This window comes from Chinchilla lanigera, unplaced genomic scaffold, assembly GCF_000276665.1.
Source record: "Chinchilla lanigera isolate Chin_1 unplaced genomic scaffold, ChiLan1.0 scaffold00004, whole genome shotgun sequence".
Taxonomy (NCBI): Eukaryota; Metazoa; Chordata; class Mammalia; order Rodentia; family Chinchillidae; genus Chinchilla; species Chinchilla lanigera.
Genome location: NW_004955405.1, coordinates 30,917,586 through 30,941,302, shown reverse-complemented (window position 1 = coordinate 30,941,302; position 23,717 = coordinate 30,917,586). Strand labels below are relative to the sequence as shown.

Here is a 23,717-nt window from a genome sequence, read left to right as displayed (position 1 = left end):
CCCTTTTTGTTTGTTTGTTTGTCTATGTAGGTGAGCCTTTCCTTTGTCTTCTTTTTGTGCTTGTCCCTGTCTTCTGTCCCCGTCACTATCAGGAGGAGCAGGGGAGCTCATGCTTGTAGTTGCATCTAAATTCTCCCTTATAGTTCTCCATGCTCCATTAACCAAATATATACCTCTCCATATACATAGATACATGCATGCGTATATATTTTGTATATATTTTCTGCATCTTGCTATTTTTACTCAACTGAACCCGAGAGGCATCCTTTCTAGACTAACTGGAATTGCTCTCTTACTTTTTATTTATTTTGTTTTGTTTTGTCTTTTTGAGACAGGGTCTTGCTATGCAGTTTAGGCTGGCCTTGAGCTCACTTTGTAGCCTAGACTGGTCTCAAACTTGCAATGGTTTGGTCTCAAACACCAAATGACATAAATAGCACTTATGAGCTACTTCCTCCCTCAGCTTCCCGAGTGCTGGGATTATAGGTGTGCGCCACCATGCCCAGCCCTCTTTCTTTTTAATATAGATCCCACAGTGAGGATGGCGTATATGGTTTTCCAGTTGTTTAATGTATGGAAACAAAGCTTCTGGTGAACAGAGCTCTGCATTCTAGGGAGGTTTTTCTGTACCTACAAAGGTGCTAGAATGTTCATTGGTGTATAACAGGTAGTCCCCATCTCTGTAGGCCAGGGACCTGAGACTTTCAGGCAAGTCACAGATGTCCATGAAGGCAAGAAATATTTTGAAATATATGATAAGTGATGGAGTCGCATGTCTTATCAACACTATTAAAAGAATCAGTCTATGGTTCGGGGTATAGCTCAGCGGTAGAGGACTTGTCAGCGTGTGTGAGGCGCTGGGTTCAATCCCCAGCACTGCCAAAAAAAAAAAAAAAATCAGTTCAAAGTCTGTTTCAAAGAATGTGTTTAGCTGTTACTACATTTTCTCTCCGCTTTCAGAGGAGCGGTGAACTAGCGAGGGCGCGGCTGTGTGGGAAGACCCTATGAGAATTAGCAAAAGCCACTGTGGGACTTGGGGTGGGGAAGAAAGCACCAGTGGCTGTTTGGGTGGTAAGCACTTTCTAGACTAGCTACAAATGGTAATTAATTTATACTAGTGAGGCCATACATAGGTGACCAAATTACATAAATAGCACTCATGAGCTACTTCCTCCCACTACCGCTGAGCTAAAGCATTGCCCTTACATTTTTTTAATGACAACTGAAAAAAAAATTCCTGCATAATCTTAACCACCCTTCCGAGTCCTGAGTACATTCAAAGGTCATGGAATTTTTCTATCATTCTTCATTAATAGCTCGGTATTAATGAGAGAAATAAAAATTTGGCCATACCTATGCATGGATTCCTGGGCATCGTTGACATCAAATCTGTCCCCTCCGACTCAGTGCTGGCAGAGGTTGTCGTGAAGACTTTGGAAAAATCTGTCCACCCCCCAACAGCAGCATGACAACAGAAAGTGACAACAGCCAAGCAACTTTAAACCCATGGGTTCTGATCAGTTATGACTTGAAAGCTTGATTCTTTTATTATTTATCACTCTTTAAATGTTCTGGCTCTCCATTATTAAATGTTAAATCATCTTAAATGGTACGCTTCGTGCTATCTGAAATGGCAAAGTGTAAGGGAAAAGGGAAAGTGGCCCATTTCCTTGTTAATGTGGCATTCAAATAAAACACAGAGAGCTCAACAGGCAGGTCAACTGGCTGCTGACGGGGACGCGGTACAATTATTCATAACACAAGAGCCATAATTAGAGAGGGAAAGTCTTCCTACAGCATTGAGATTGCCGGAGAGGAATTCCATTTTCCCACAAGGCAGAGACGGTATGACATCAGAATACACCCAAATACGCTCATTGCTTCCTTTCTCTTTTCCAAAGCCCAGACCCCCTGGCTGGCCAAGGGACCCCACTGACAACAGTCCCTGCCCCCCACTGGTTATCTCTCCGTCTTTACCAACATCGCTTGCAGCCAGGCCCCCAGAGTTGTTCAGAGAAGCCCAAACACATTGGGGAAACGGAAGCATGAATCCAGCTACATTTAAGGAATCTCGTTGACCAGAAACCTGTACTTATTTTTCTCTATTTTTAAAATCAAGATGTATTTTTGCTACATTTGTTTAAATTCAGATACTGAGGATTATCTTTGGCTCCTCAAGATGACTACCTTCAGGAGGGCAGGTCTGTGGCGTGACTTGGTCCAGCACTTTACAGAGCGGATAGAATCTGCCAAGTATTCACCATTCACTAACAAATGGACTCCTCTACCTAAGCTTATTTCATTGCTGTAGATATTTTACACACAGGAGGAGGTTACCATCAGTTGTGCAATACCATGGAGACAAACATATTAGCATCTTTCCTCTTACCTTATCTCTGCTGCTACGAGTTATCTGAATTTTAGGGCACTCCTTAGCACCAGATGAAATATCCAGCCAGTTTTCAAAGTGCTTTGACTCTACACAATCTTCTTTAAAAGTACACCTGAAAAAAGGGCAAAACAAAACAGCAGCCCCACACACGCATTAGTTACAACTTTCTCAAACCTGGCTTCAGTACAAAATGCTTTATACAGTGGATTATTGATTTTGAATGAGAATAGGAACATGATGCTAAAATCATGAAAAGCAGCAAGAAAACAGATCCCCCCCCCCATCACGTCTCGGAGCAGGGACCAAATGTTGAGAACGTGTTGACCTTGGACTCTTAAACCATCTCTCAAGGTGATGCCCCCAAATACATCCTAAGCCAGTCTTCTTATGGATTCTAAAGTCAAGAGTGTCCTTGTAGAAATACCTATCAAAGAACAGCCCAGGAAAGCACTTACACATTGTATAAATTTTAGGTTTGCAATTTATTCCCAGAATATCAACCTATTGTGCCATTTGTTTTGTGTTCAAAAAATAATAATAGAGCTACTATTTTGTGCTTTGCAGTATCATGATTACATGAGAACATTTCAAGAGCACAGTCTGCCCAAGAATTTGATAAGATACTCCATAACCATCTGCTACAGAACATTTATTTAGACAGACACAAAATTTTATCAAAAGATAAGGGGGAAACATTTCCAGGGCCACTGTCCCAGGTCAGCCAGCTGGGAGGATGCCCCGAAGAAGTCTTGTTGTGTCCAGGATGAATCACTTTGATAAACATGTGCCCGGAAGCTGAGAGGTGAGGCTACTGGCTTGCTTGTTGTGTCGGTCACTCCAGGTCACAGTAACAGGGGAACCCTTGTCTCATCAGACGGGCCACCAACCCAGCGAGAAAAATGAACACTAGCACCACATTATCTTCCAAGGGTCCAACACTCTGTGGACATTCTGCGGAAGAGCATTAAGGGCAGAAGAAAACATCTCTGGTACCTTTACTTCTCCAAGATGGAAGGTTAAAATGAAGGGGTGGAGAGCCAGTGCCAGAGAGTCTGTTTTTTTATTAGTGTATGTTTGCAGTAAACACATGAATCATGAGATTGAAAAGCAACTGAACGGTGACCGCATTCAGCTGTGGGAAGTCCCTGGGGGGACCCTAGTGGAATGAGGTGCAGATGGGTCCAAATAGTGTATCTGACTTCAAAAAGATTTTATTTCTTCTTCTTCCTCTTCTCTCTTTTTCTTTTTAATTCTTAAGAATTGAGGCCTTGCGGCTTGGTCTTTGAGCTCTGCACTAATTTAGCACGGCAAATATAGAACAGGAAGTCAGTGAGTTTCACTAAGTCTCATCCCCAACATGATGAGCTTAGCATGTCACCCACTGGGGGAACCCCACTCCCAGGGAGCACATTCGTGTCCCCCTCCTCCACCTCTCCCACAACGTAACCAAAGGGATTTTCATCAGCGGTTCTCCAAAGCCATAACTTTATCTGACCCTTGATGGCTCACTCGTCCGTCACGGACATTAAGTTCAAATTAAACCGCCTCTCAATGTCAGGGAGAGTTTGCAACACAGGGACAAGAACTGCTGCATTCAAACCTCGAGAAAATGACTAGGCTGGTTCCTTATTTGTATCTGAAACAGATCATGACTGTCAAAAACTCCCTTCCTCTCCCAGGCGCTCTGGGTTTGTATAAGGCACTTCCTCTGCCTATAAGAAAAAAAAAATTTAGCCAATTCTAGAGAGACGGGAGTACAAATGTTTTTGTAGGCTCTTAATGCTGCCTGGGAGTCAAGGCCTCAGGCTGCCAAAAAAAGAAGTGCAAGATATTTCATACAAACAGAGTTACGATTTGCCAATTTGTGGGCAGAAAGCACTAGTGCCACTGAGTTATCACTCCTTTTTCTCAATTCCTATAGCGTTTCTTGTCAGAACCACACATTTTGCTATTTAATCATATGCTGCCTTGAATTACAACTTAACTGTTTCATATGTCTATGTCATTTCTCCCCAAGAAAGCGCTAAGCTCCTCAAAGGAAGGGAGAAGATCTTTAATATTTCTTTAGTAAATCCCTATGTCTCTCAGCATGATATGCTAATCTTGGGTTTCAATAAATATTTTTGAATGAATGCAGGAAATATGAACTCCTTATAGGTCCTTTCCACTGGTGGTTTTTCTTTCCAGAGTTTTGATTTATGTCTGACTCTTCCTTATGGGGAAGAGACTATTTTTAACATAAGCTAAAAGTTTGAATCTGAGGATCAAATTAGGAGTTGAGGTTGGTTTATTTTTGAAAAAAAAATTAAAACACGAACCTTTCATTTCTTATTCTATGTAGGATAAAAACAAAAATCCAATCATGATAACCACCTAAACATAAATTCCTTGTTTGGACTGTTTTTTTTTTTTTTTTTTTTTTTTTTTTTTTTTTTAAGGCTGCCTTTGAAATTTCTAAATTCCCAGTCCTTGCTTCTCAGGAGTAGAAAATAAATTAAAAAATAAAAAGCAAACTGTGACACCAAGAATATATAACCAGATGGTCAACCAACAACAGTATCTTATTACTTCTCAAATATTGCAGATTGTAAAATCTTCATGACAGCAAGTTACTCACACATTCAAATTCTTTAAGAAAGGGGTAGCAGATCTTGTAGCGCCCACGTTTTAGTAAACAAAACCAGATACTTTGAAATAATTCCCTTTGAATGCTATTCCTCTGATTCTTCTGTATGTGATTTGGTGCATAAACACTTCAGCCACTGCCCAAATGGCATGGAAATCTCCTTGTCCGACACACCTCTTGGTGAGGCTGAGTCCTGAGGGAGACGCTCTCAGCTGGGCCACTGCTTAACTGGCTTCATGTCAATGTCCTGGGGTCACAGGCAGGAGGGAAATTGGATGCAGAGTAGTAAGGATGTACTCTGGAGAAAATGGCAGAGAGATATTTGTTTTCTTTGCTTTTGCTGTTACTTTTGCCTCCTCATCCTCCGAGAATCCATCTTCGTCTGTTTTGTGCTATAATTGCAGAATCCCTGAGACTGTGTAATTTAGAAAGAACGGAGATGCATTTCTTACAGTTCTGGAGGCTGGAAAGTCCACAGTGGAGGGGTCTGCACCTGGCAAGGGTCTTCTTACCAGATCAGCTCAGGGTGGAAGGCAGATAGCAAGAGAAGGCAGAAGGTGGAGGAATCCAGTGCCCAGCCTAGAGCCACCATGAATTCATTCACAAGGGTGGAGCCCCAACAGCTAAGCTCCTCCCTGCCTCCAACACAGTGGCTCTGGGGAGTAAGTTTCCAACACATGTTTTGTGGGGGACACATTCTATTTTTCTTTTTTAAAAAAATTTTAAATTTTTTTCTGGTACTGGGAATTGAACTCACGACCTTGCACTTGCCAGGCAGGCGCTGTGCCGCTGAGCTAGATCCCCAGCCCCCAGGGGGACACGTTTTAACCACAGCAAGATCCATCTAAGTCTGAAGATCTCCCTCAATATTTTATTTTTCTAGTTCCAGTTAAGGCGTCATGCCCACATGAAAAAGACAATAAGTAGACACAAGCTTATTTACCAATTTAAAAATGGAATCTGCCCAAATGCAGAGAAGAGATTGCTTGAAGAAAAACAAAAATGAAACCAAAAACCCAAACCAAAAAGTTAAAGGAAAAAAATCAAACAGTTTTCCTTAGGCGAAAAACACCATTATGGGGAAACAAGTATATGAAACTATTCAAGGCGTTCTATTCTTATTAATGGGCTATAAACCTTGCTACAGAGCTTAATTTATTCCAAATAATTCAATAAAAATAGTTTAACATTTCACTTGACTATATGAGGACCTGGGCCACCCACTCCTCAATTCCCAATTTGGGAAAAAAAAGTATGCTCCAAATCTATCCAGGCCCCAACTGGTAAATAGGAAGGTTCCGGATGATTGTTTTGAAGTTTGCTGTTTGAAATTCAGAAAGTACTTTTATACAGTGAGCTTGCTTCTTGATTATATAGCAATCAATGTAGCCTATAAGATCCCTGAATAATTACCCCACCAAACAATAGCATGAAGGGAACATTTACTCTGTGCCAGGCACTGTTGTAAGTGGTTTTTTTTTTCCGGTACCAGGAATTGAACTCATGACCTTGCGCTTGCCAGGCAGGCACTGTGCCACTGAGCTAAATCCCCAGCCCCTGTTGTGAGTGTTGATAGGTCTCATAAACTCATTGTATAGGGATGAACCAGAGGATCAGAGATGTACAGCAACACACTGAGGTCACACAGCTGCCATGCAGCAGAAGTCTGGCTTCAGATCCACATTCTCAGTCACTCAGCTGCGTGGCTTCTGACTGACACCAAATGTCATACACACTGTTTTTTGTTCAAGGGGCCACCATGCTTGTCCTGGTTCCCTGAGGGCTCCACAGTGTTTAGAGGGTGGAGTTGTGCCGGGACAGAACAGGGATGGTGGCCCCTTGATCAGAAAAGAGAGGTGAGGCAGTATCTTTTGAATGAAGAGGCAGCAAGGATTTTGGAGGCCAGGGCAATGGTGGAGACTCCAAGAGACTTTGAATTTTCATCTGTCAATAATAAATGCAAAACATCCAGCACAGATTAAAATTCCAGACTCCCCCAGACTTATACATCTATTGTTCTCAAAAAAATTGCAAACCATCTGTAACATGGAATATATTTTCCCCCATAAAATTAATGTTATCAGCCATGATTAGGTTTCCAGGTTAAGCCATAAAACCTACTTATCCGTAATGTAACTTCAATACTATATATTTGCAATATGAGAGTAGCAGAAAACAAGGTTGCAGCCATTTGCATTATATAGCAGTTTTTTCTTCTTCTTTACTTATTTGTGTTTCTGCTCAGCTGGTAGTCTGGGAATAGTGCCCAGCTGGATCGACTTTTAAATTTATTATTACAGTATTGTATTTATACAGCATTTCTATTTTTTTAATGGGCATGGTTTAAATTATTAATTGTTTTCATGCCAATCTAAAGGACAGGGACAGCCACCTCTGAAAAGGGGCTGAAGGTTCCAGACAGGTGAAATAAATGCCCATAGGCTGGGCTGGGGGGACCTGCGGCATCTGACTCTATTAGGCTGAAATCTCTCAGTAAAAATTTACCACTTACTCAACCTTGAAATAGAAACTCTGAACTCAGAACTGTAACTTCTACTTCCTGCCACTTGAATTTCATCAGCATTCTCTAATCTAATTGTTCACGAAGAACAGACAGTCCCTGAAGGAATCTGATAACTAAATATCAGGTAATTGGCTTGAATGTGGGGTGAGTGTGACCTGTTTCAAAGATTCTACACCGATATAATATCAGAAAACTTTTAACAAGCCAACGATCCAGCTTCTCTCTCACACAGGGAATGGCATCTGAGCTGGGGGATGGATTCCCTGCAAGAGCATCCCAAGGTCTTTCTCTAAGTGATGTGAAACAGATGTCTGCATCTTTAGGAAAGGTACAGAGCCCAAAGGAGGGGCCAGGTGGCCTCCCGAATCGAGGGACTTTCATTACGATTGCCAGTCCAGGAGCCGAAGAAACCAAACTCCACTAAACGAAAGAGAATAGGAGTCACGGTGACAAACTAAATTGTGAATTAAAGGCCCTCGCAGTCAGGAAAAGGGAATGCCAAAATATAAGACCAAAATAACTTCCTAGGAAAGCTGAAAAATTGGATCTTCATCACTGGAGCTGCAAGTCAGTCTACATGATGAAATTATGCTAATAACAGAGACAATTTAGGAGACGTTTTTAAAAATCAAAAACATCTCACATGCCAGGCAACGTCTTTTCACATGACTTGATTCATTTATTCTTCACAACAAAACTATGAAGTAGTTACTATAATTGTCCCTGCTATACAGATAGGGGAAACAGAGGCACGGAAGGCCCCATATGGCTTTCCTGAGAGTCACAGAATTAGTAAATAGAGAGGCTGAGACACAAAGCCAGGCAGCATAGCTTCAAAAACCACATTTTCATCTCCTCCTCTATGTTGCTTCTTACAGCCGCTAATACTGACTGAGCCCTTTTATTTTTTTTTTTGTCTTTTTGAGACAGGGTCTCGCTGTGCAGTTCAGGCTGGCCGTGAGCTCACTTTGTAGCCAAGGCTGGTCTCGAACTCACAGGGATCCTCCTGCCTCAGCCTCCCGAGTGCTGGGATTACAGGTGTGAGCCACCACGCCCGGCTAAGCCCTTTTATTTTTAACTTATTTAACGCTGCTCTGACAACACCACAGACTGGGTTGTTTATTTACCTATTTTTTGCAACAGGCTCTTGCTATATAGTACGGCTCGCCTTGACCTCATTACGTAGTCTAGGCTGGCTTTGAATTCCACATAATCTTCCTGCCTCAGCCTCCTGAGTGCTGGGATTATAGGCATGCCACCATATTTGGCTGGGTAATTTATAAAGAAATAGATTTCTTACAATCCTGGATGCTAGGAAGCTCAAGGCTGAAGAAGGGCCTGCATCTGGTGAAGGCTCTCTTGCCACAATGCCCATGGCAGAAGGTGGAAAGGCAAGAGGCACGCAAGGCAGCAGGACCTCAAGCTCGCACCCTCAGTGAGGCCTTTTGAAATTGGCATGAATCTCCTGAGGAGGGTGTTGCCCGGGGGCTTTAGTTTCTAACACACGCTCTGTGGGGGACACATTCAAACCACAGCACCTTCCTGGTGCCGTGGATCCAGTACTGTTCTTAGGGTTTTCTATAGTAAGCTCATTCGTCTTCATGGCCTCTTCATGGAGCAGGCATTAATGTTACCACCTCCATGCTAAAGAGACAGAAACTGAGACGCAGGGAGCTTAGTTAGTGTGGTGTCTGGGACTGATACCTGCGCTCTCACTGCTTTATTAAGCTGCTCGGACTGTACAGGTTACCAGAGAAGCACCGTGATAAACACCGAGATGATGCTCAACATTTCCCCCCAAGCCATGGTCGTATGGGAAAATATAAGTTCTATTCCATTCCATTTCTCAGCCTTCCGGAAAGTGTGTTCCTTGGGTTGCTAGGGTGTTAGTGGTAAGGTAGGGTTCCATGGCCAACAAGTTTGGAAAATGTAAGTTCAATAAAATGAACGAGTTTCGCTGCTGTAAATCTTGGAGCCTTGAATATGCCGCAGTGCACTGGCACTTTGTAACACAAAACTAAATGGTGCATCATTTTGACCCTTTTGGCCAAGGGCTGTCCCGAGGGATTAGAAACTGTACTCACAAACACCAGGAAACACTGCCCAGTCTTGTCTGATGAGCGATAATGGTCCATGTGGCAGATCACGTTAGAAACCTGACTTTGGGGTAATTTGGGTAACCCTCATACTCAACTGTTGAGCATCTTCTAAGCTCGTGGTGTTGAGCCCATGGCACATGTGTTGCAGCAGGCACACACAGCCCTCTCTGTCAGCACAGGAGTCCACTCACCCCAGCTTTCCCCCAGCAGCCGAGCATCAGATAATATCACAGACACAGGCCATGCGCATGCTTGGACAGGAGCAGCGGTGCCAGGCCATGAATAAGTGGGTTTGGGGTTGCAGTTTGGGCACTCGGTCTCTAAAAGGTCTGCCATCACTGCTCTCAGCTATCCTCTGCATGCTATTACCACCCATCACCAGTCACCCGGCCTGCAGCCCCCAGCCCCCAATGCCTCTGATCCACACCCACACAGACATCTAGCGCACAGCTGATCATAGCATCCTATACTTAAGAATCTCCAGTGGTACCATATTGCCACAGCAAGCCCCTGCCTATGTGATTGTCATGACTCTTTGCCTACAGAAGATGTTTCTACACTCATTTCAGGTCCTGCCTTCCTCTCCAAACTCATTCCTGGGTAAAAGCGGGTTGGTGAGTCTGTCTCTTTACTCAGACTGCGAGTTCCTAAAAACATGAATCGCTGATATCTAGCGAACAGCACCTGGCACCTGGTAAACACCTGCAGTGCACACATGTTGGGCCCTTCCAAGCACAGTGGTGTTCCCCCTGCCCACAATGGCCTGCAACACCTGGGTGAAACCAAGGTGAACTCAAGGGCTAGTTCAGCATCACCTCGTCTGTGATGTCTTCCCAATCTCCAAGCTCCTTCCCCTGGGTCCCTAGTGCACCGTGCACATGCTCCTAAGCAGACAGTGTGCTGCATTAGTGGAAGGTTGCCTGCTCCTCTGACCAGGCTGCCACCCTGAGCCCCAGGGAAAGGCACCTCACCTGGCACTTTTCACATATATTTACTGAGTGCCCATCTGATGTCAAACACTGTAGTAGACCCTGAAGATGTATCAGTGATTAAGTCCATTAAGTGTAGCATACAGACAAAAAACCAGTAAGCTGACCACCATTTACAATCATTTCAAATTGAAGGAATTCTGCAGAAACCAAAGCTCTAGTAGGAAGGAGCCTACTTTAGACAGCTTGGTCAAGAAACAAGGCATTTCAGCTCGGAGTTCCAGGATGAGAACCACATAGTCACATCAAGAGTAGTGGAAAAGCAATCTGAGCAGCAGGAATGGCGTGCACCAAGCGCCTATGCTCATTTATGCATGGTCTCTGCACAGGACTCATAAAATAGATCAGCTTGGCTAAAACTTAGTGAAGGCAGCAGAGCAGAGTTCTACCAGTGACAAACTGGTGATCTTGAGCAAGACATGTGTCCTCTCTGTGTCTCAGGCTCTCCACCTGCAGAAATGCAAATAATATGGTTCCTAAATCATGGAGTTATTATAAGAATGCTTCAGTATCAGCAGCTGTTATTATAATATGGGCAAGTGAAACAGAGAATTTAAGAAAAAAAGAGGGTGACATCAGTCAAACAAATACAAACTAGTAGTGAGAAGAAAGGCGCTCAGGCAGTAAGGTTGACCAGATGCCTGCAGCTGTAAGTATACACAATGGCTATTGTACCTTTCCTACGTACAAGGGCAGAAATAGTTCAAGGTTTCTTGGAAGATTCTTAATCACAACTCTCTTTCCTTCCAAGACTAATATGTTCTTTGGGATCTCTCCATGCCTCAAAGAACAGTTATTAAAGCACTTGTTTGGAGACTGCTTCCCATATGAACTTCCGTGCTTCTCTAAGACAAGGCCTTATCCATCTTTGCCTCCCCCAGAGCCTAATACAGGACTGGCCCATGGCTGGTACTTAACAAAGGTTAGCTCAAGTGGATTAAGAATTCAATTTTAAAGTGTCTAAATTCTTGTCCGTGTCTCCATGATACCAGCATAATTTGCTTCATTGATTTTTGTTCACTGGGTTGGCCTGTTAACTAGCGGTGGAAAACCGGCCTTTGTCTTGAAACTTGGAGCTATTTAGCACATATAAAACACATTCTCAGACCGATACACTCACACAAAAGGGATTTGTGGCCTTTGCCCCGTGTGGTTCTTTAGAGGGTGGTGAATATACTAAAACTTGGTGTTTTTATGTCCAAATGCAGACCATGAAACAAGAGTTTAGAGGAGGTGTTTAGAAAAAATAGACAGCATGGATAAAAAAAATGGGAAAATAATGCTATTTGGATCAGAAAGGCCTGGGTTCCAATCAGCTCTCGCTCACAGTCCCTGTGTAACTGGGGACACACTCCTCTGCTGTGGGAGTCAGTTTCCTTACCAATAAGCAGGTGGCAATGGTATCACATCCCGAGAGAAACATCAAATCCCACCCTTAGCCTATGAGAAACGGTGCAAGCTCCATACAGCAGAATAAAAGTAGTCAAACATTAGAAAATGTTACAAAATCAAAACCCAAGGCTGGCAGGCAGGCTTCTCGGGATGCAGAGTCTATCTGAACACTGTGTATGAATGCTGCAGTTTCTGGGAACAGGGCAAATATTAGGTCACAGGACAAGCGAAAACATTTGAGGAATTTTAAAAAGCCAATCGATACATACTTATGAGAGTCCGTGCTGCCTGAGATAAGGTCATTGCAAAAAAATCTATTCCATTAAAAACATATATTTACTAAAAGGAGTGTTCTTAATGGGGCTTGGTAGAAGTCAGAGAGCACCAATTAAAGAGATGGTGCAGATAAGCACTGCAGTCTGGAGGCTGAGGTCTGAGGATGCCAGTTGCCAGCTCTACCAAAAACCAAACAAGACACCAAACAAACTAGCTTTGGAGCAAGGTGAGAATCTTCCCATGCCGACCACTGCCAACTGTCTGCAATGCCAAGGTGGAGCTGTGCCCCTTAACAATTTTATTTCCCTTTCACCTTCTGCTTTGCAGTAAGTAGGATTAATCCACAGCTCCTCTAATAGCTGATGAAGACCTTGGGGGACCCAGGCTGACCCCAGCCCCTCCTCCCAGTTTAGGAGACCCCCACCCCCGTTCTTCCAGTACTCTTGGTAACCTGGATCCAGGGCTCAGCCGTGCCAGGGTAATTCTGTGATGCCCCAAGGCTGGAACAGCGGCCTCCTCTATGCTCCCTGCAGCTTCCACCCCACAGACAGTTGTCCTACTTGCTTCTACACAATTAGTCGGCGCAATGGGGTCCTCACATAAGAAGGAGGGGCTGCCCCCAGATCCCATTATTATCATTATCACTGTCATTAGAGCAGCACTGGACCATAAAGAAGTGTCACCACACAGACTCCAAGCCTGGGATCTGCTCAAGGACACATCCCGGATTGAAAAGGAAGGAGGAACAACAATGGCAGACTTAGAACAACCATCTGTCCAAGTGGTCTTTCTAGCCACTCTGTTAAATATTGCCATAGCTTTTGAAGGGGGACATCTCCAAAGCTGGCTGTGATGTCCCCTGCCCAGTGAGGCCCTCCAAGATATCCCTCTGCCCCTGTTTTAGACTGTGACCTCCCCTGCCTATAACAGCATTCCCATCCCCTTTCTTGGTTTTATGTTATTTTTCATAACTCTGATCACTAATTGAACATACTATTTCCTTTCCAATTTTTATACTCTCCATCTCCCTCCATGTAAGGGTTGAATAGCGTTCCCCAAACTAACCCCACCCCCCAACCTCTAAATGTCATCTTAATTGGAAATGGAATCTTTGCAAGTGCAGTTGGTTCTGGATCTCAAGCTGAAATCATCCTAGACTTCAGAGTCTGCAATGACTGGTGTCTTTCTAGGAGAAAGGGGAGAGAGAGATCTGGATACACACAGCGAAGGAGGTCATGTGAGACCGAGGCAGAGATGGAGTAATCCTGCCACAGCCAAGAAACACCAGAAGCCACCAGAAGCTAGGACAAGGGAGGATGGGTCATTCCCTACAGGTGTCAGAGGGAAGACTATGCTGACTTCTGGCCTCCAGCACCATGAGAGAACTCTGTGTCATTTTAAACCACCAGCTTTGTGTCAGTTTGTTAGGGCAGTCTCAGGAAAAACTAAAACACCCTATCACCACTGCCGGAGACCTCAAAACAGCTACAGGAGCTGCTTGAAGGCCTTCCAGCTGTCACCACAGAGGAAACATGCAGAAAAATAGGGGGAAAATATTAAACTTATGCAATTAATTGAGAGGAGTACCCAGATTCCTCATAACTAGCATGCCTGGGGCTCTATCTTCACATAGAGCACACATCCCTGTACGACAGAACATAATAGGCCCATTTTCTGAAGAGGAACCAGACCTGAGTCTACCACGTGATTGAGACCAAAGCAAGTGGAGTTCCATGACAGTGCTGGGAAAGCTGGAGAAGTTTGCGACATTTGGAAAAATGGCCACCACATAGATGACTCAGGAAGAGAGGTGAGCTGCCTCACTCTTTACAAAGTGTCCCAGGCGAAAGTGGCCTTGTGAGAGAACGGATGGGGTCAGTACAACTGATGTTAAGCTGTTGCAGTTGCCATGTGGATAATCTTTCAAAAACACAGTCTCTTAAAGATGTAGTAGTCCTTTATTTACAGCACTTTGTGAGTTGCCAGCATAAACTAATGAAGTCTAAACAGAACGTTTCACATCCTGGTCCCACCTAGCACCCTCACCCCTTCCTTCCTTCCTTCAAGAGCCGCTGTCCTAACAACAGAATCCAGTCTGCCACTTCCTGAACAGATCTCTCACCGCGCTGGCTTCTTCTCCGTGAAATGTCTCCGCCACTCCTCCTTTGGAGAAAGTCGGCTCAGGCTTCTGAGCTCCATGTTAAGGATACCTCTGTGGAAGCCTTTCTTAACCTCAGGGACAACTAATGACTCTCTCCTTGGCTCCCACCATTGCTAACCCGACCTTAGCCCTGTGCCTCGGAATTCACACTCTGTCTGATTTAAGCTTGTTGGCAACACGCTAGGGTGGGCACTACCATTAATCCTGCTTTAGAGAACAGGAGCCGGCGCACAGAGAAGAATTTTCAGGTCATGCTGAAGCATGGATTCCATCCCAACCATGCTGACTTCAGGATCTTTACTCTGCTGCCCAGGTAGAAGTCAGTGCCCTGGGTATGTGCTTCTGCAACAAGCTATTTCTCCTGCCTCCTGCTTCCCCCAGTCTATTCGGCTTGGTCACCCAAGCCGGGCCTGTAACTCCTTCCCCTGCAACCTCAATACCAACATCTCTGCACTGCTGCTAAGAGATAGATACCTCACCCCCTGCCAGTCTGAGACTCAGCTCCGGCATCTCTCAGGGCCCCCTACCTTATCCCACATGGGTGTCCATTCTTTGCCCTTTAACCTAAGTGCCAAATCCAGTGCCCAGAGCACTGGAGGAATCCAGTATGTATTTGGCCAGCACTTCTTTATTTCCTGGGTGAAATTATAGATCAAGGAAGAAAGGCATCGTGCGGAAAAGGTGGCCACCTTGATATTTTACTTTTCATCTTATGGCCTATTTTTAGTGTGTCAGACTCAAAGGGGAATCCAGTTAATCACCAGGTCCTATTGGTGCTATCTTCCAAGTAGCTCTCAAATTTGCTCACTTCCTCCTACCATCACTGATTCAGCCCCTGGTCTCTTACTGGTTTACAACCACCTGCGAACTGATTTGCCAGCATCCGGGGGCATCTCCTCAACCTCCCACCCTGACCCAGGTTGTCTGTTCTGAAACACAGCTTATCTGCTCACCCCTTCTAGTACAAGCCTTGCAGTGGCTCTTTCGGGTCTTTCCAACAAAGCCCAAGCTCTTTAACAAGGCTTACGAGATCCTCCCTCATCTACCCCGTTTACCATGGCCCTCATCTCCCAACACTCCCTTGTATCCTGTGTGCTTGTTCATTCTGAGCGTCGAGCCAGGCTCTCCCACAGTTCCTGGCCTTTCCTATCCTGTCCTCTTGGCCAGCTTCCCCAGCCTCCTTCAGGTCTAGCTGCGATCCTCCTAGAGGTCAGGTTCAGTTTAGACTTCCTTTCTTTAAGGGACTCCCCCCGACCTCTTCCATTTAAGTTAAATGTTCTTTTTGTGGCCCATGAAATCCACACTTCCTCTATGCGAGCCCTTATTACCCTCTAGTTCATTCACCCCCTTTGCTTATTGGACTATTGTTTTTCTCAATCCCCCTCGCCTATAATTACACAGCCATATTGCCCCTTGTTGTATCATTTCACAATGCTCCTCTTAGAGTAGGCCTACTATATTTTCCCATTCCACTGATGCTGGGCTTGGCTATGTGGCTTGCCTTAGCTGTGGAGTATCAGCCAATGAGCTGTGAGCAGAGGCTTTGAGTGTGTTGCACATCTTAGCTCGATGTCTTGTGTTTCACTTCTTGTCTTAACAAGAAAGAACCTGCACAGAATGGCAGCATGTGGACCTGAACTCAACTTGCAGCTTGACACAGAACCCTACAGTTGAAAGATGGACCTATAAGCATGAAAAGTGAATAAAAATGTGTATATTTTGCAGTATTACTGAAGCAAAAATCAGACTAGTACACTCGTATCTGTATCTTTCATTAGATGGCAAGCTCCATGCAGATAAGAAATAACTGTATCTCCAGCCCTGAGCACAGGGCTTAGGACACCTTAGGTGCCTGATAAACAGCTGTGATTAGATGAATGAATGAATGAATGAATGAATGAATGAATGAACGAACGTCGGCCGTTGACAGGCCCACTTCCCTAGTTAGCATGTGAATTCCTAAAAGCCAAGAATGCCATCTGATTTTTCTCAACAGCACCTAAGCTATCTCAATCCCCACATGGGACTCTTGGTAAGTATTCAACAAATATTTGTTGAAATTAAATAAGTTGAATTTTGTGGGCTGGCTTGGGAATCAATCTTTAATTTATGACATTGTTTCTATGGGAAAATGCGCTCCACGTGCCAAACAAACTTGCAAATGAACTCCTGGAACCTCACCCGCTCATTGGTTTGGGATTGCCAGTTTTGTGGAAATCCATAACTGAACACATGTGCTATGCTCTGCAATATGGGAGAGACTGAGAAGCTGCTTCCAAACCCAAGATACTCAGCCTGCAAAAATGCACTTTCCACCCACACACACAAATCCAGCACAGGTTGGATTTGAGGTTCCCACAATAAAATACTAGACTTTTTAGAGCTCATTGTTTATCTAATTGCTTTTTATCTGCCTATGCTGGATGCCTATTCTTAACACCCGATCAAAGGGAAGTTAAGATAGTTTTCTTGCCCCCTTCTCCCCAAATCCACTTTCTGGACACGTATACAAGGAGGTTCAACCTTCTCAAAAGAGAAAATAAATTATTTTTTCTAAATAAATCTGTGACATTTAAAATAAACACAGTGGGATGCTCTAGAGTTGTAAGAAAACATCCCCCTTTAGAATTCCTAATTTTGAATGGTACTGGGAGCTTCACATGAGTCACAGATCTGAGGCTAAGTTGCATTTCATCTTGGGCCAGAACCAAACCCGTCTGAAATCATGTAATCTGATATGGCGGGGAAGGGCCATCACCCCTTGGCTCCAGTGCTTTCTCATTTTAAGGCACAAGTCTCAACCAGCTATGGGTACAGTCTACCCATCTCTCAGTCTGCCTCACTCATATATAATGCTTTTTGCACACATTGTATTTGAAAATAAAGGGAGAGGTAGAGAAATAAATAAGGTCAGAGTGATGGGCCTCGAAGAAGACAGTAGTGGATTGAGGCTAATTAAGACTGGTTGGTCAGGTGGAGATAAATGTGTGTTCTAGGACCAGATGGCCGAAGCAGAGCCAGCTGTGAGAAGATCTCAGGGAAGAATATTCTGGAACGAGGAAATAGCAGGGGCAGAAACCTTGGGGCAGGAACACATTTTACATATTCTCAAGTTGGAAAGAGGGTCAGTGTGGCTAGCACAGAGTGACCAAAGGAGGCAGTGGCAGGAGAGGTCAGGGAAGTAGAGAAGGACCAGATCACATCAAGTCTTGCCTGAGGAGTTGGAAAGACTCTTAGTTCCACTAAGATGGAAAGTAGCTGCGGCATGAAGCTGTGGAGAGACATGAACTGTTTTGGTTTTTAAATTATTGCTCTTCTTGGAAGGGATTAGGGTAGGGGTAAGGGAGCAAAAGCTGACGCAGGGGAAGCAAGAAGCAGGCTTTCACAGAGGCTGGAATTCTCAGCCAGTGACCAGAAACAGCCAGAGGTCCTCAGGTTCTCACCTGGACCTTACCGGAAGCAGCTCTCCTCTGAGGCCCTGGCTTCTCTGGCCCTTCTGGAGGGCTGGCTGCTTTCTCCTTCCCTCATCATAGGTGTCCCACTGGAGTGTCTACCACTCTCCTGGCCGATCTTCTCTTCCTAGCTACACCCCAGCTTTAGAGCTTGTGCCATCCACTGGTACCACCTCTTCACGCTGGGATCTCCTACAGACCAGGCCTGCCCCCGGCCACGTCCCTTACTTCTTGGCTATTTAGCTCCTCACTCTTTCCAACACTCATTCTGGGTGTTCGCCCATTCTCCTTCTGGGTGATTGCAATTTCCACACAGACGAGCGATCCACTGAATATTCTGGCCACCACCTCAGCTCCTGGACCCTTCTCTGCCAGTGATCTTGTCTCCCCGCCCTACTTCAGAGACACAATTATCCTCTAGATTTTACCATCATCAGTAACCCCACTGCTCCATGACTTCAACTGTCACCCAACCCTTTCCAGTTCTCCAACCACAGCCTGTGATCCTACCACCTTTTCACATCCCCCTCCTCCAACCACTTGCTTCCCTCCCGAGTGCCCGGCTGTTTGTTACTTTTCTCTCTTTGCTGCAACAAAATACCCAACACACAAAGTGAAAGGAGGAAAGGTTCATTTAGCTCACAGTTTGTAAAGATTTCAGTCCATAATCAGCTGGCTCCATGGCAGGGTGGCATGGCAGAGGGACATCACAGAGTAGAACCAGTTCATGGCTCCCAGAAGGTTATAAAGTAAATAAGGGACCTTAACAGCGTCTTTCTGCCCCTTTTTATTGTATTCAGGCTGCTCAGGGTGGGTAGCATTCCCAGCCTTGATCCCAGCGCCCTTAAACCTAGCATTGGACCATGAATCAATCCCAGCATCACATACTTTAGATCCAGCCACCTCTGAAAAAGCCCCACCTATGACTTCGTGAAGCTTTGAGGGGACATCCTACACAAGCCATAATACCAGGTGTCCACATCAACATTAGCAATGCGTGTACCCTCAGAGTCCTAGTCTCTCCATATATTCACCCCCCAACTCTGGCTTAACTGAACTCCCCTCTGCGCTAGGACTATGGCGCCAGAGCTGAAGTAGCATGAAGAAAGCAAAACCATGCTACTTGCTCTACTTTGAAAGCAGGACCACCAAGCTCAAGTGGGCCCTAAAGTTGCTTGGCAACCATGCTATATTTTCCTGCTCTTTTCTCTGCCCCATCTCCTATTTCTTTCCTGCCCTCTCTTCTCTCCAGTGCCTCCTCCCAGCTCTCACTGTTCTAAAGTCGGTGAAGGTGATGGAAACAGTAAGAAAAGACACTGCAGTTGCTTCTTCACCTACCTGGCCCGGGCCCGGGCTTCCCCCTACCCCTTATCACAGGGAGGAGCTGTCCGGGCTCCTATTTGTGGCTGGCCCACTAGGTCATCTGCTGAGAGATAACATTCCACAGCTCTCTCTCCTCTTTCCTGCAACATCATCTGCTCCCTCCCTACTGGAATTCTGCCAACGGCACAGAAACGCATGATTATTTTGTGGATCTTACAAAACTCAAACTCTTTGAACTCCACTTTCTCCTTCAGCATCTGCTCCATTTTTTTTTTCTGCTGCTTTTCTCAATAAAGCTCCTCGAAGGAGTTATCCGTGCTAACTGTCCTCCTCTCTTCCTGTTGTCTTGTGCCGTCACCAATCATCACCCGCTAAGTCCAATGGATTCACTGTCCTTTTGACCTCTCCGCAGGGGCTGGCACAGCGGGTCACTTCCTCCTCCTTTCCCTTAGCTTGCAGGAGGCCCACCCCCTCAGCCTTTCCCTCTTCCCTTTCTTCCTGATCCCTCTTTATTTCTTTCTCTGCTTCCCTTCCTTCTCCCTGACCCCTAAACACTGCAGTCCCTCAAAGCTCAGCTTTTAAACTTGAGTCCGTACTCCCTCCCTGGTCTGAGCCTAAGGCTTCTATAAGTATCATCTAAACAGGACTCCCAAATTCCCATCACCAGATTGGATGTCTCCCATCAGCTCTAGATCTGAGCTTGCTGAAACAGTACCCACTAAGTGGTCATTTCCTCACTGCCCTCATAACCACCCTCACTGAATTAACTCCTCCATGCGGCTAGACAGATACAGACAGAGAAGCGACACACATCTCAAAGATTATGGCAAGACTGCTTGGTGGGAGTGCAATGATAAGATACTGGTTATTATCAGTCAATTTCTAAAACTCCTGTCTTGGGCAAGCGACGAGAAGAAAAGATTCCTACCCAATTACAATTATTCATGAGAATTTTCCTGGGCTTGATTCTTTTGTCTGCCAGTGCAGAAGCAGCCCAGCAAGGAGGTGCAGCAAAAGACAAGGGCCATTTCTTGTCTTGCAGAAGCTTGGCTTGTGACTTCCTCCATGCACTCTTAATTAATTCCATCCCCATATTTCTAGTTTGTTTCCTGAACCTCTTTCTTCTGTTATATGCACCCCACTCCCTTCATTTCCCCTGTGTTTCTCCTGCATAAGCTGCCCAGCCCTCTACCTAGTCCTGGCTTCTTTGCCCTACTGCCCCCTCCTGCAGCCTTTAGCATCTCTCTACCTGCTTTCCTCTTTCTTATCCTTTTTCACCTTTAAAAACTGAAAGCACCGAACTGACAGACACTGCTATGTGGTTTATTTTTTTTTCCCTCCCTTTCCTGCCTGAGCTGCAGCTAAGGCTCTCTCCTCCTTGCTTCTATAGCAAGAACCCGAGTACTGGGTTGCCATGGCAACAGCGAATCCAAGCAGCCTGGTCCCAGCAAACGCTAAGAACTGCCATGGTGAGGAAGCCGCTACAAGTCGCCCCTGAGCCTAGATGGGTCGTGTACATCGTAATTCAAGACCAGGCTGGGCAGATTCTGCCCGGAGACCGCAATTGTACATCAGGCCCGCAGCCGAACGGCGCACGAGGAGACAGCGCCATCAATAATAAGGCTTCCACCGAGCGAATAGCATACACAACATGATGAGGATTCATTTGAAAATTTTCAAACATTCCTATTCTTTTTTCTTCTCCGAGGGAGACCCTTTAGCCTTTCTCTTGAGTCTTGGGGAACTCTGTAGAAAGTAAAAGCAAATCTGCCTGCTCTGCCCTTTCCCCTTTCATGTCCCATGCCCACTCCCATCCCGCCCCCAGGTGGGGTGGCTCTGAGTGGCCCAGGTCAAACGACTTGGTAACACTGACCCAGCTGGAAACACCTTGGGGGAGGAACGAGGGTTACATCCCAATATTGCAGTCCTGGAAGAGACAGCCCCTCCGCCCTCCTCCCCATCTCACCCGAATGGATCTTTAAAGGAGGGCAACAAGTGTTCTGCCGCATGACACTTTCTCAAAATGTGAGAAAGAATTCAGGAAATACCTTTGTTGCAAGTGGCACCAACCACAGTGAGGGTCTGCCGCTGTTAAGCACTCCACACAGGATTTATGTTTACTGCAGTTCGCAACAAGAATTCTCCTCACCTAAAAATAAAGACGACAGTGGCTCAGATAGAATTATAAGCAACAGCAGAGAAAATGACACCACCTTATCTGATGAAGGGCCACAAGGAGTATATTTATCAACTTGAACTCTAAATGTCTCCACAATGGCATCAGGCGGCAGGTCTCCAGTTCTAGGACAGGAAGTGGTTGTGTGACGATAGCCTGGGGAGCTTTTGAAAGCTGGCCCTTCCAATGCACAGATTCTGCACCCGGAAAGTCAAGCAGATCAAAAGTATTTGAAAAAAGTCATATCTGTCCATGTTCGGTACATTTTTCCTTCTCATTATTCCCCAAACAATACAGCATGACTACTATTTACATAGCACGGACACTGCACTAGGCATTATCTGTAATCTAAAGATTTAAAGTATACGGGAAGATGTGCTTAGTTTATATGAAAACTTGCGAAGGGCTTCAGCATCCATGGATTTGGGTACCCTGGGGGTTCCCGGAAGCAATCCACAAGGACGCTAAGGGATGACTGTATTCCCAGACTCCCCTTTGGCTGAGATGCTTGCCAAGTCTGGGGCGAGACCTAGGAATCTGCACTGTTAAGAGCTCTCTGCAGTGAACCTGACCTACAGATGGCTTTCTGCTCTGTGAATAATGATTTCCACAGGGCTCATGGAATCGGGTCACCTGGTTTGCGCACGGGGACAGTCAGTGGCACTGTGCAAGTGAGCATTTGGGAATAACAAATGGCTCTGCCCCGGAGGGGGTCAGCAGGAGTTGGCAGTGGGTGTGGAAAGGAAGAGGCCAGGATCAGCCTCCCTCAGCCCTGTCAGGGAAGCACCGCTTCCTCGGCTCCTGCCTTGTTTGCTTCCCCTGGATGTGAAAATAACAGAGGCAAGGAAAGTGTTTTAATCACCTCCCCCGCCCTCTTCTGCCCCTCCATGGTAAAGAAGCAGCAGGCCAGAGTGGCCTAGTTGGGCACCACTACGACAGCGGGAGCCAAGGAGAACCTGAGTTTCTGCATGTTACCTTTTCTGAAGGAAAATCACACGGCAAGTGGTGAGGAAACTTACGGAACCCATTACTCTGGGAGGCTGTACGTGCTCAAGGATATAAGCGACTCCTTAAGGAGGTGAGAGAAACAGAGAGTTCTGCAAGGGGTTTGTGAGAAAAATGGGAGATCCTGAGGAGGATGCTTCGCTTCTAAGGTGACTTCACGGAGGATAACTGTGTCCCTCCGTTCCTCAGTCCCTGATGCCTCTGACAGATGCAGCCGGCAGACCACGAGTCTAAGCCAGAATTAACCAGAATGTGGATATTTATTTCCTTGTAGCTCACAAAACATCCTTCTAATTCTGAGGGATTTTAATAAGCGTCACGTAATCTCTCTAACCTTGTTTCCTCATCTGTAAAATGGTGGTGGTATAACTGACTTCATGAGGTTATTACGAACACTGTCTGACACATACTAAATAACGTGTGTCATAAATATTGGCTATTGCTATTATGTGAGGAAAGGGTTCCACGGTCTAACGAATGTGAAACCTGAGACTGAAAATGTTAAATAGGTTTCCTTAGCATAAGCTTGGGCGAGCGTTTGAATATGCTGGGCCCTACAGAGCGGCACAGTAAATAACGACTGATCCTAGGACCACTTCTGCTCACAACACTTAGTGGAAGGCGTCCCCAGAACATTCTTTGAGAACAACTACTCAATGCATTGAAAGCACAAATACAACTTGATGTAAAAGAGAAGACCCAAACACTACACTGGACTGGCTGTCTAGGTTAGTAACACACTATAGTGACTACTCTCCATTGACGCATATACCTCCACATGATTGTGTTTACTGTGCTCATGTTATACTATTTCATGAATTTCCTACGGCTTTTTAGTTTGGCTATTATGATTTCCCAAGAGTACAGCAAAGGGAACCTCCTTGGCTTTGGCTCTCTAGGGGTTATACTTGTTCAACAAGAGCCAACTAATAGGCTCTCCAGCAGTAAGCCCAAATAATGCGCATGGGGATGAACAATTTTGATGCCCCATTGAAAACCCGAGCCAGGGCTTCAGGCTTTGAGTGACTGCAGGCTAGAATTCTTTACCTTCCAGAAACGGAGGACCTGTCCATCACTGGTGGTTTTCACAGTCGTTTCCAGCCTAGAGTCCTGGGATTTGGGGTTCTGTTAATGTGCATGATGGTAGTAATGGGCATTTATGAGCTACTCTGCAATATTTAAAACAGCTACATGGAAAAACACAATCAGATTAAGCCAGACTTCCAGTGTCTTTGCTTTGGGAGTTGGAATTTTATCAGCTATGCGTGGTAGCACAATCAGTACTCTGGCTGGCAGTTTTGA

General features: G+C 45.3%; 1 protein-coding gene across 5 annotated transcripts in view; it reads right to left on the bottom strand.

The window, feature by feature from the left end:
- Nucleotides 1–23,717, bottom strand: part of Plxnc1 (plexin C1) — a gene marked incomplete at its 5' end in the record, with an annotated part of 138,671 nt that overhangs the window by 82,645 nt on the left and 32,309 nt on the right. For all 5 annotated transcript variants that reach the window (XM_013518393.1, XM_005374690.2, XM_013518395.1 and 2 more), the window contains 2 exon segments: nucleotides 2,390–2,504; nucleotides 21,283–21,383. In XM_013518393.1, coding sequence (XP_013373847.1) covers nucleotides 2,390–2,504; nucleotides 21,283–21,383 — 216 coding nt within the window.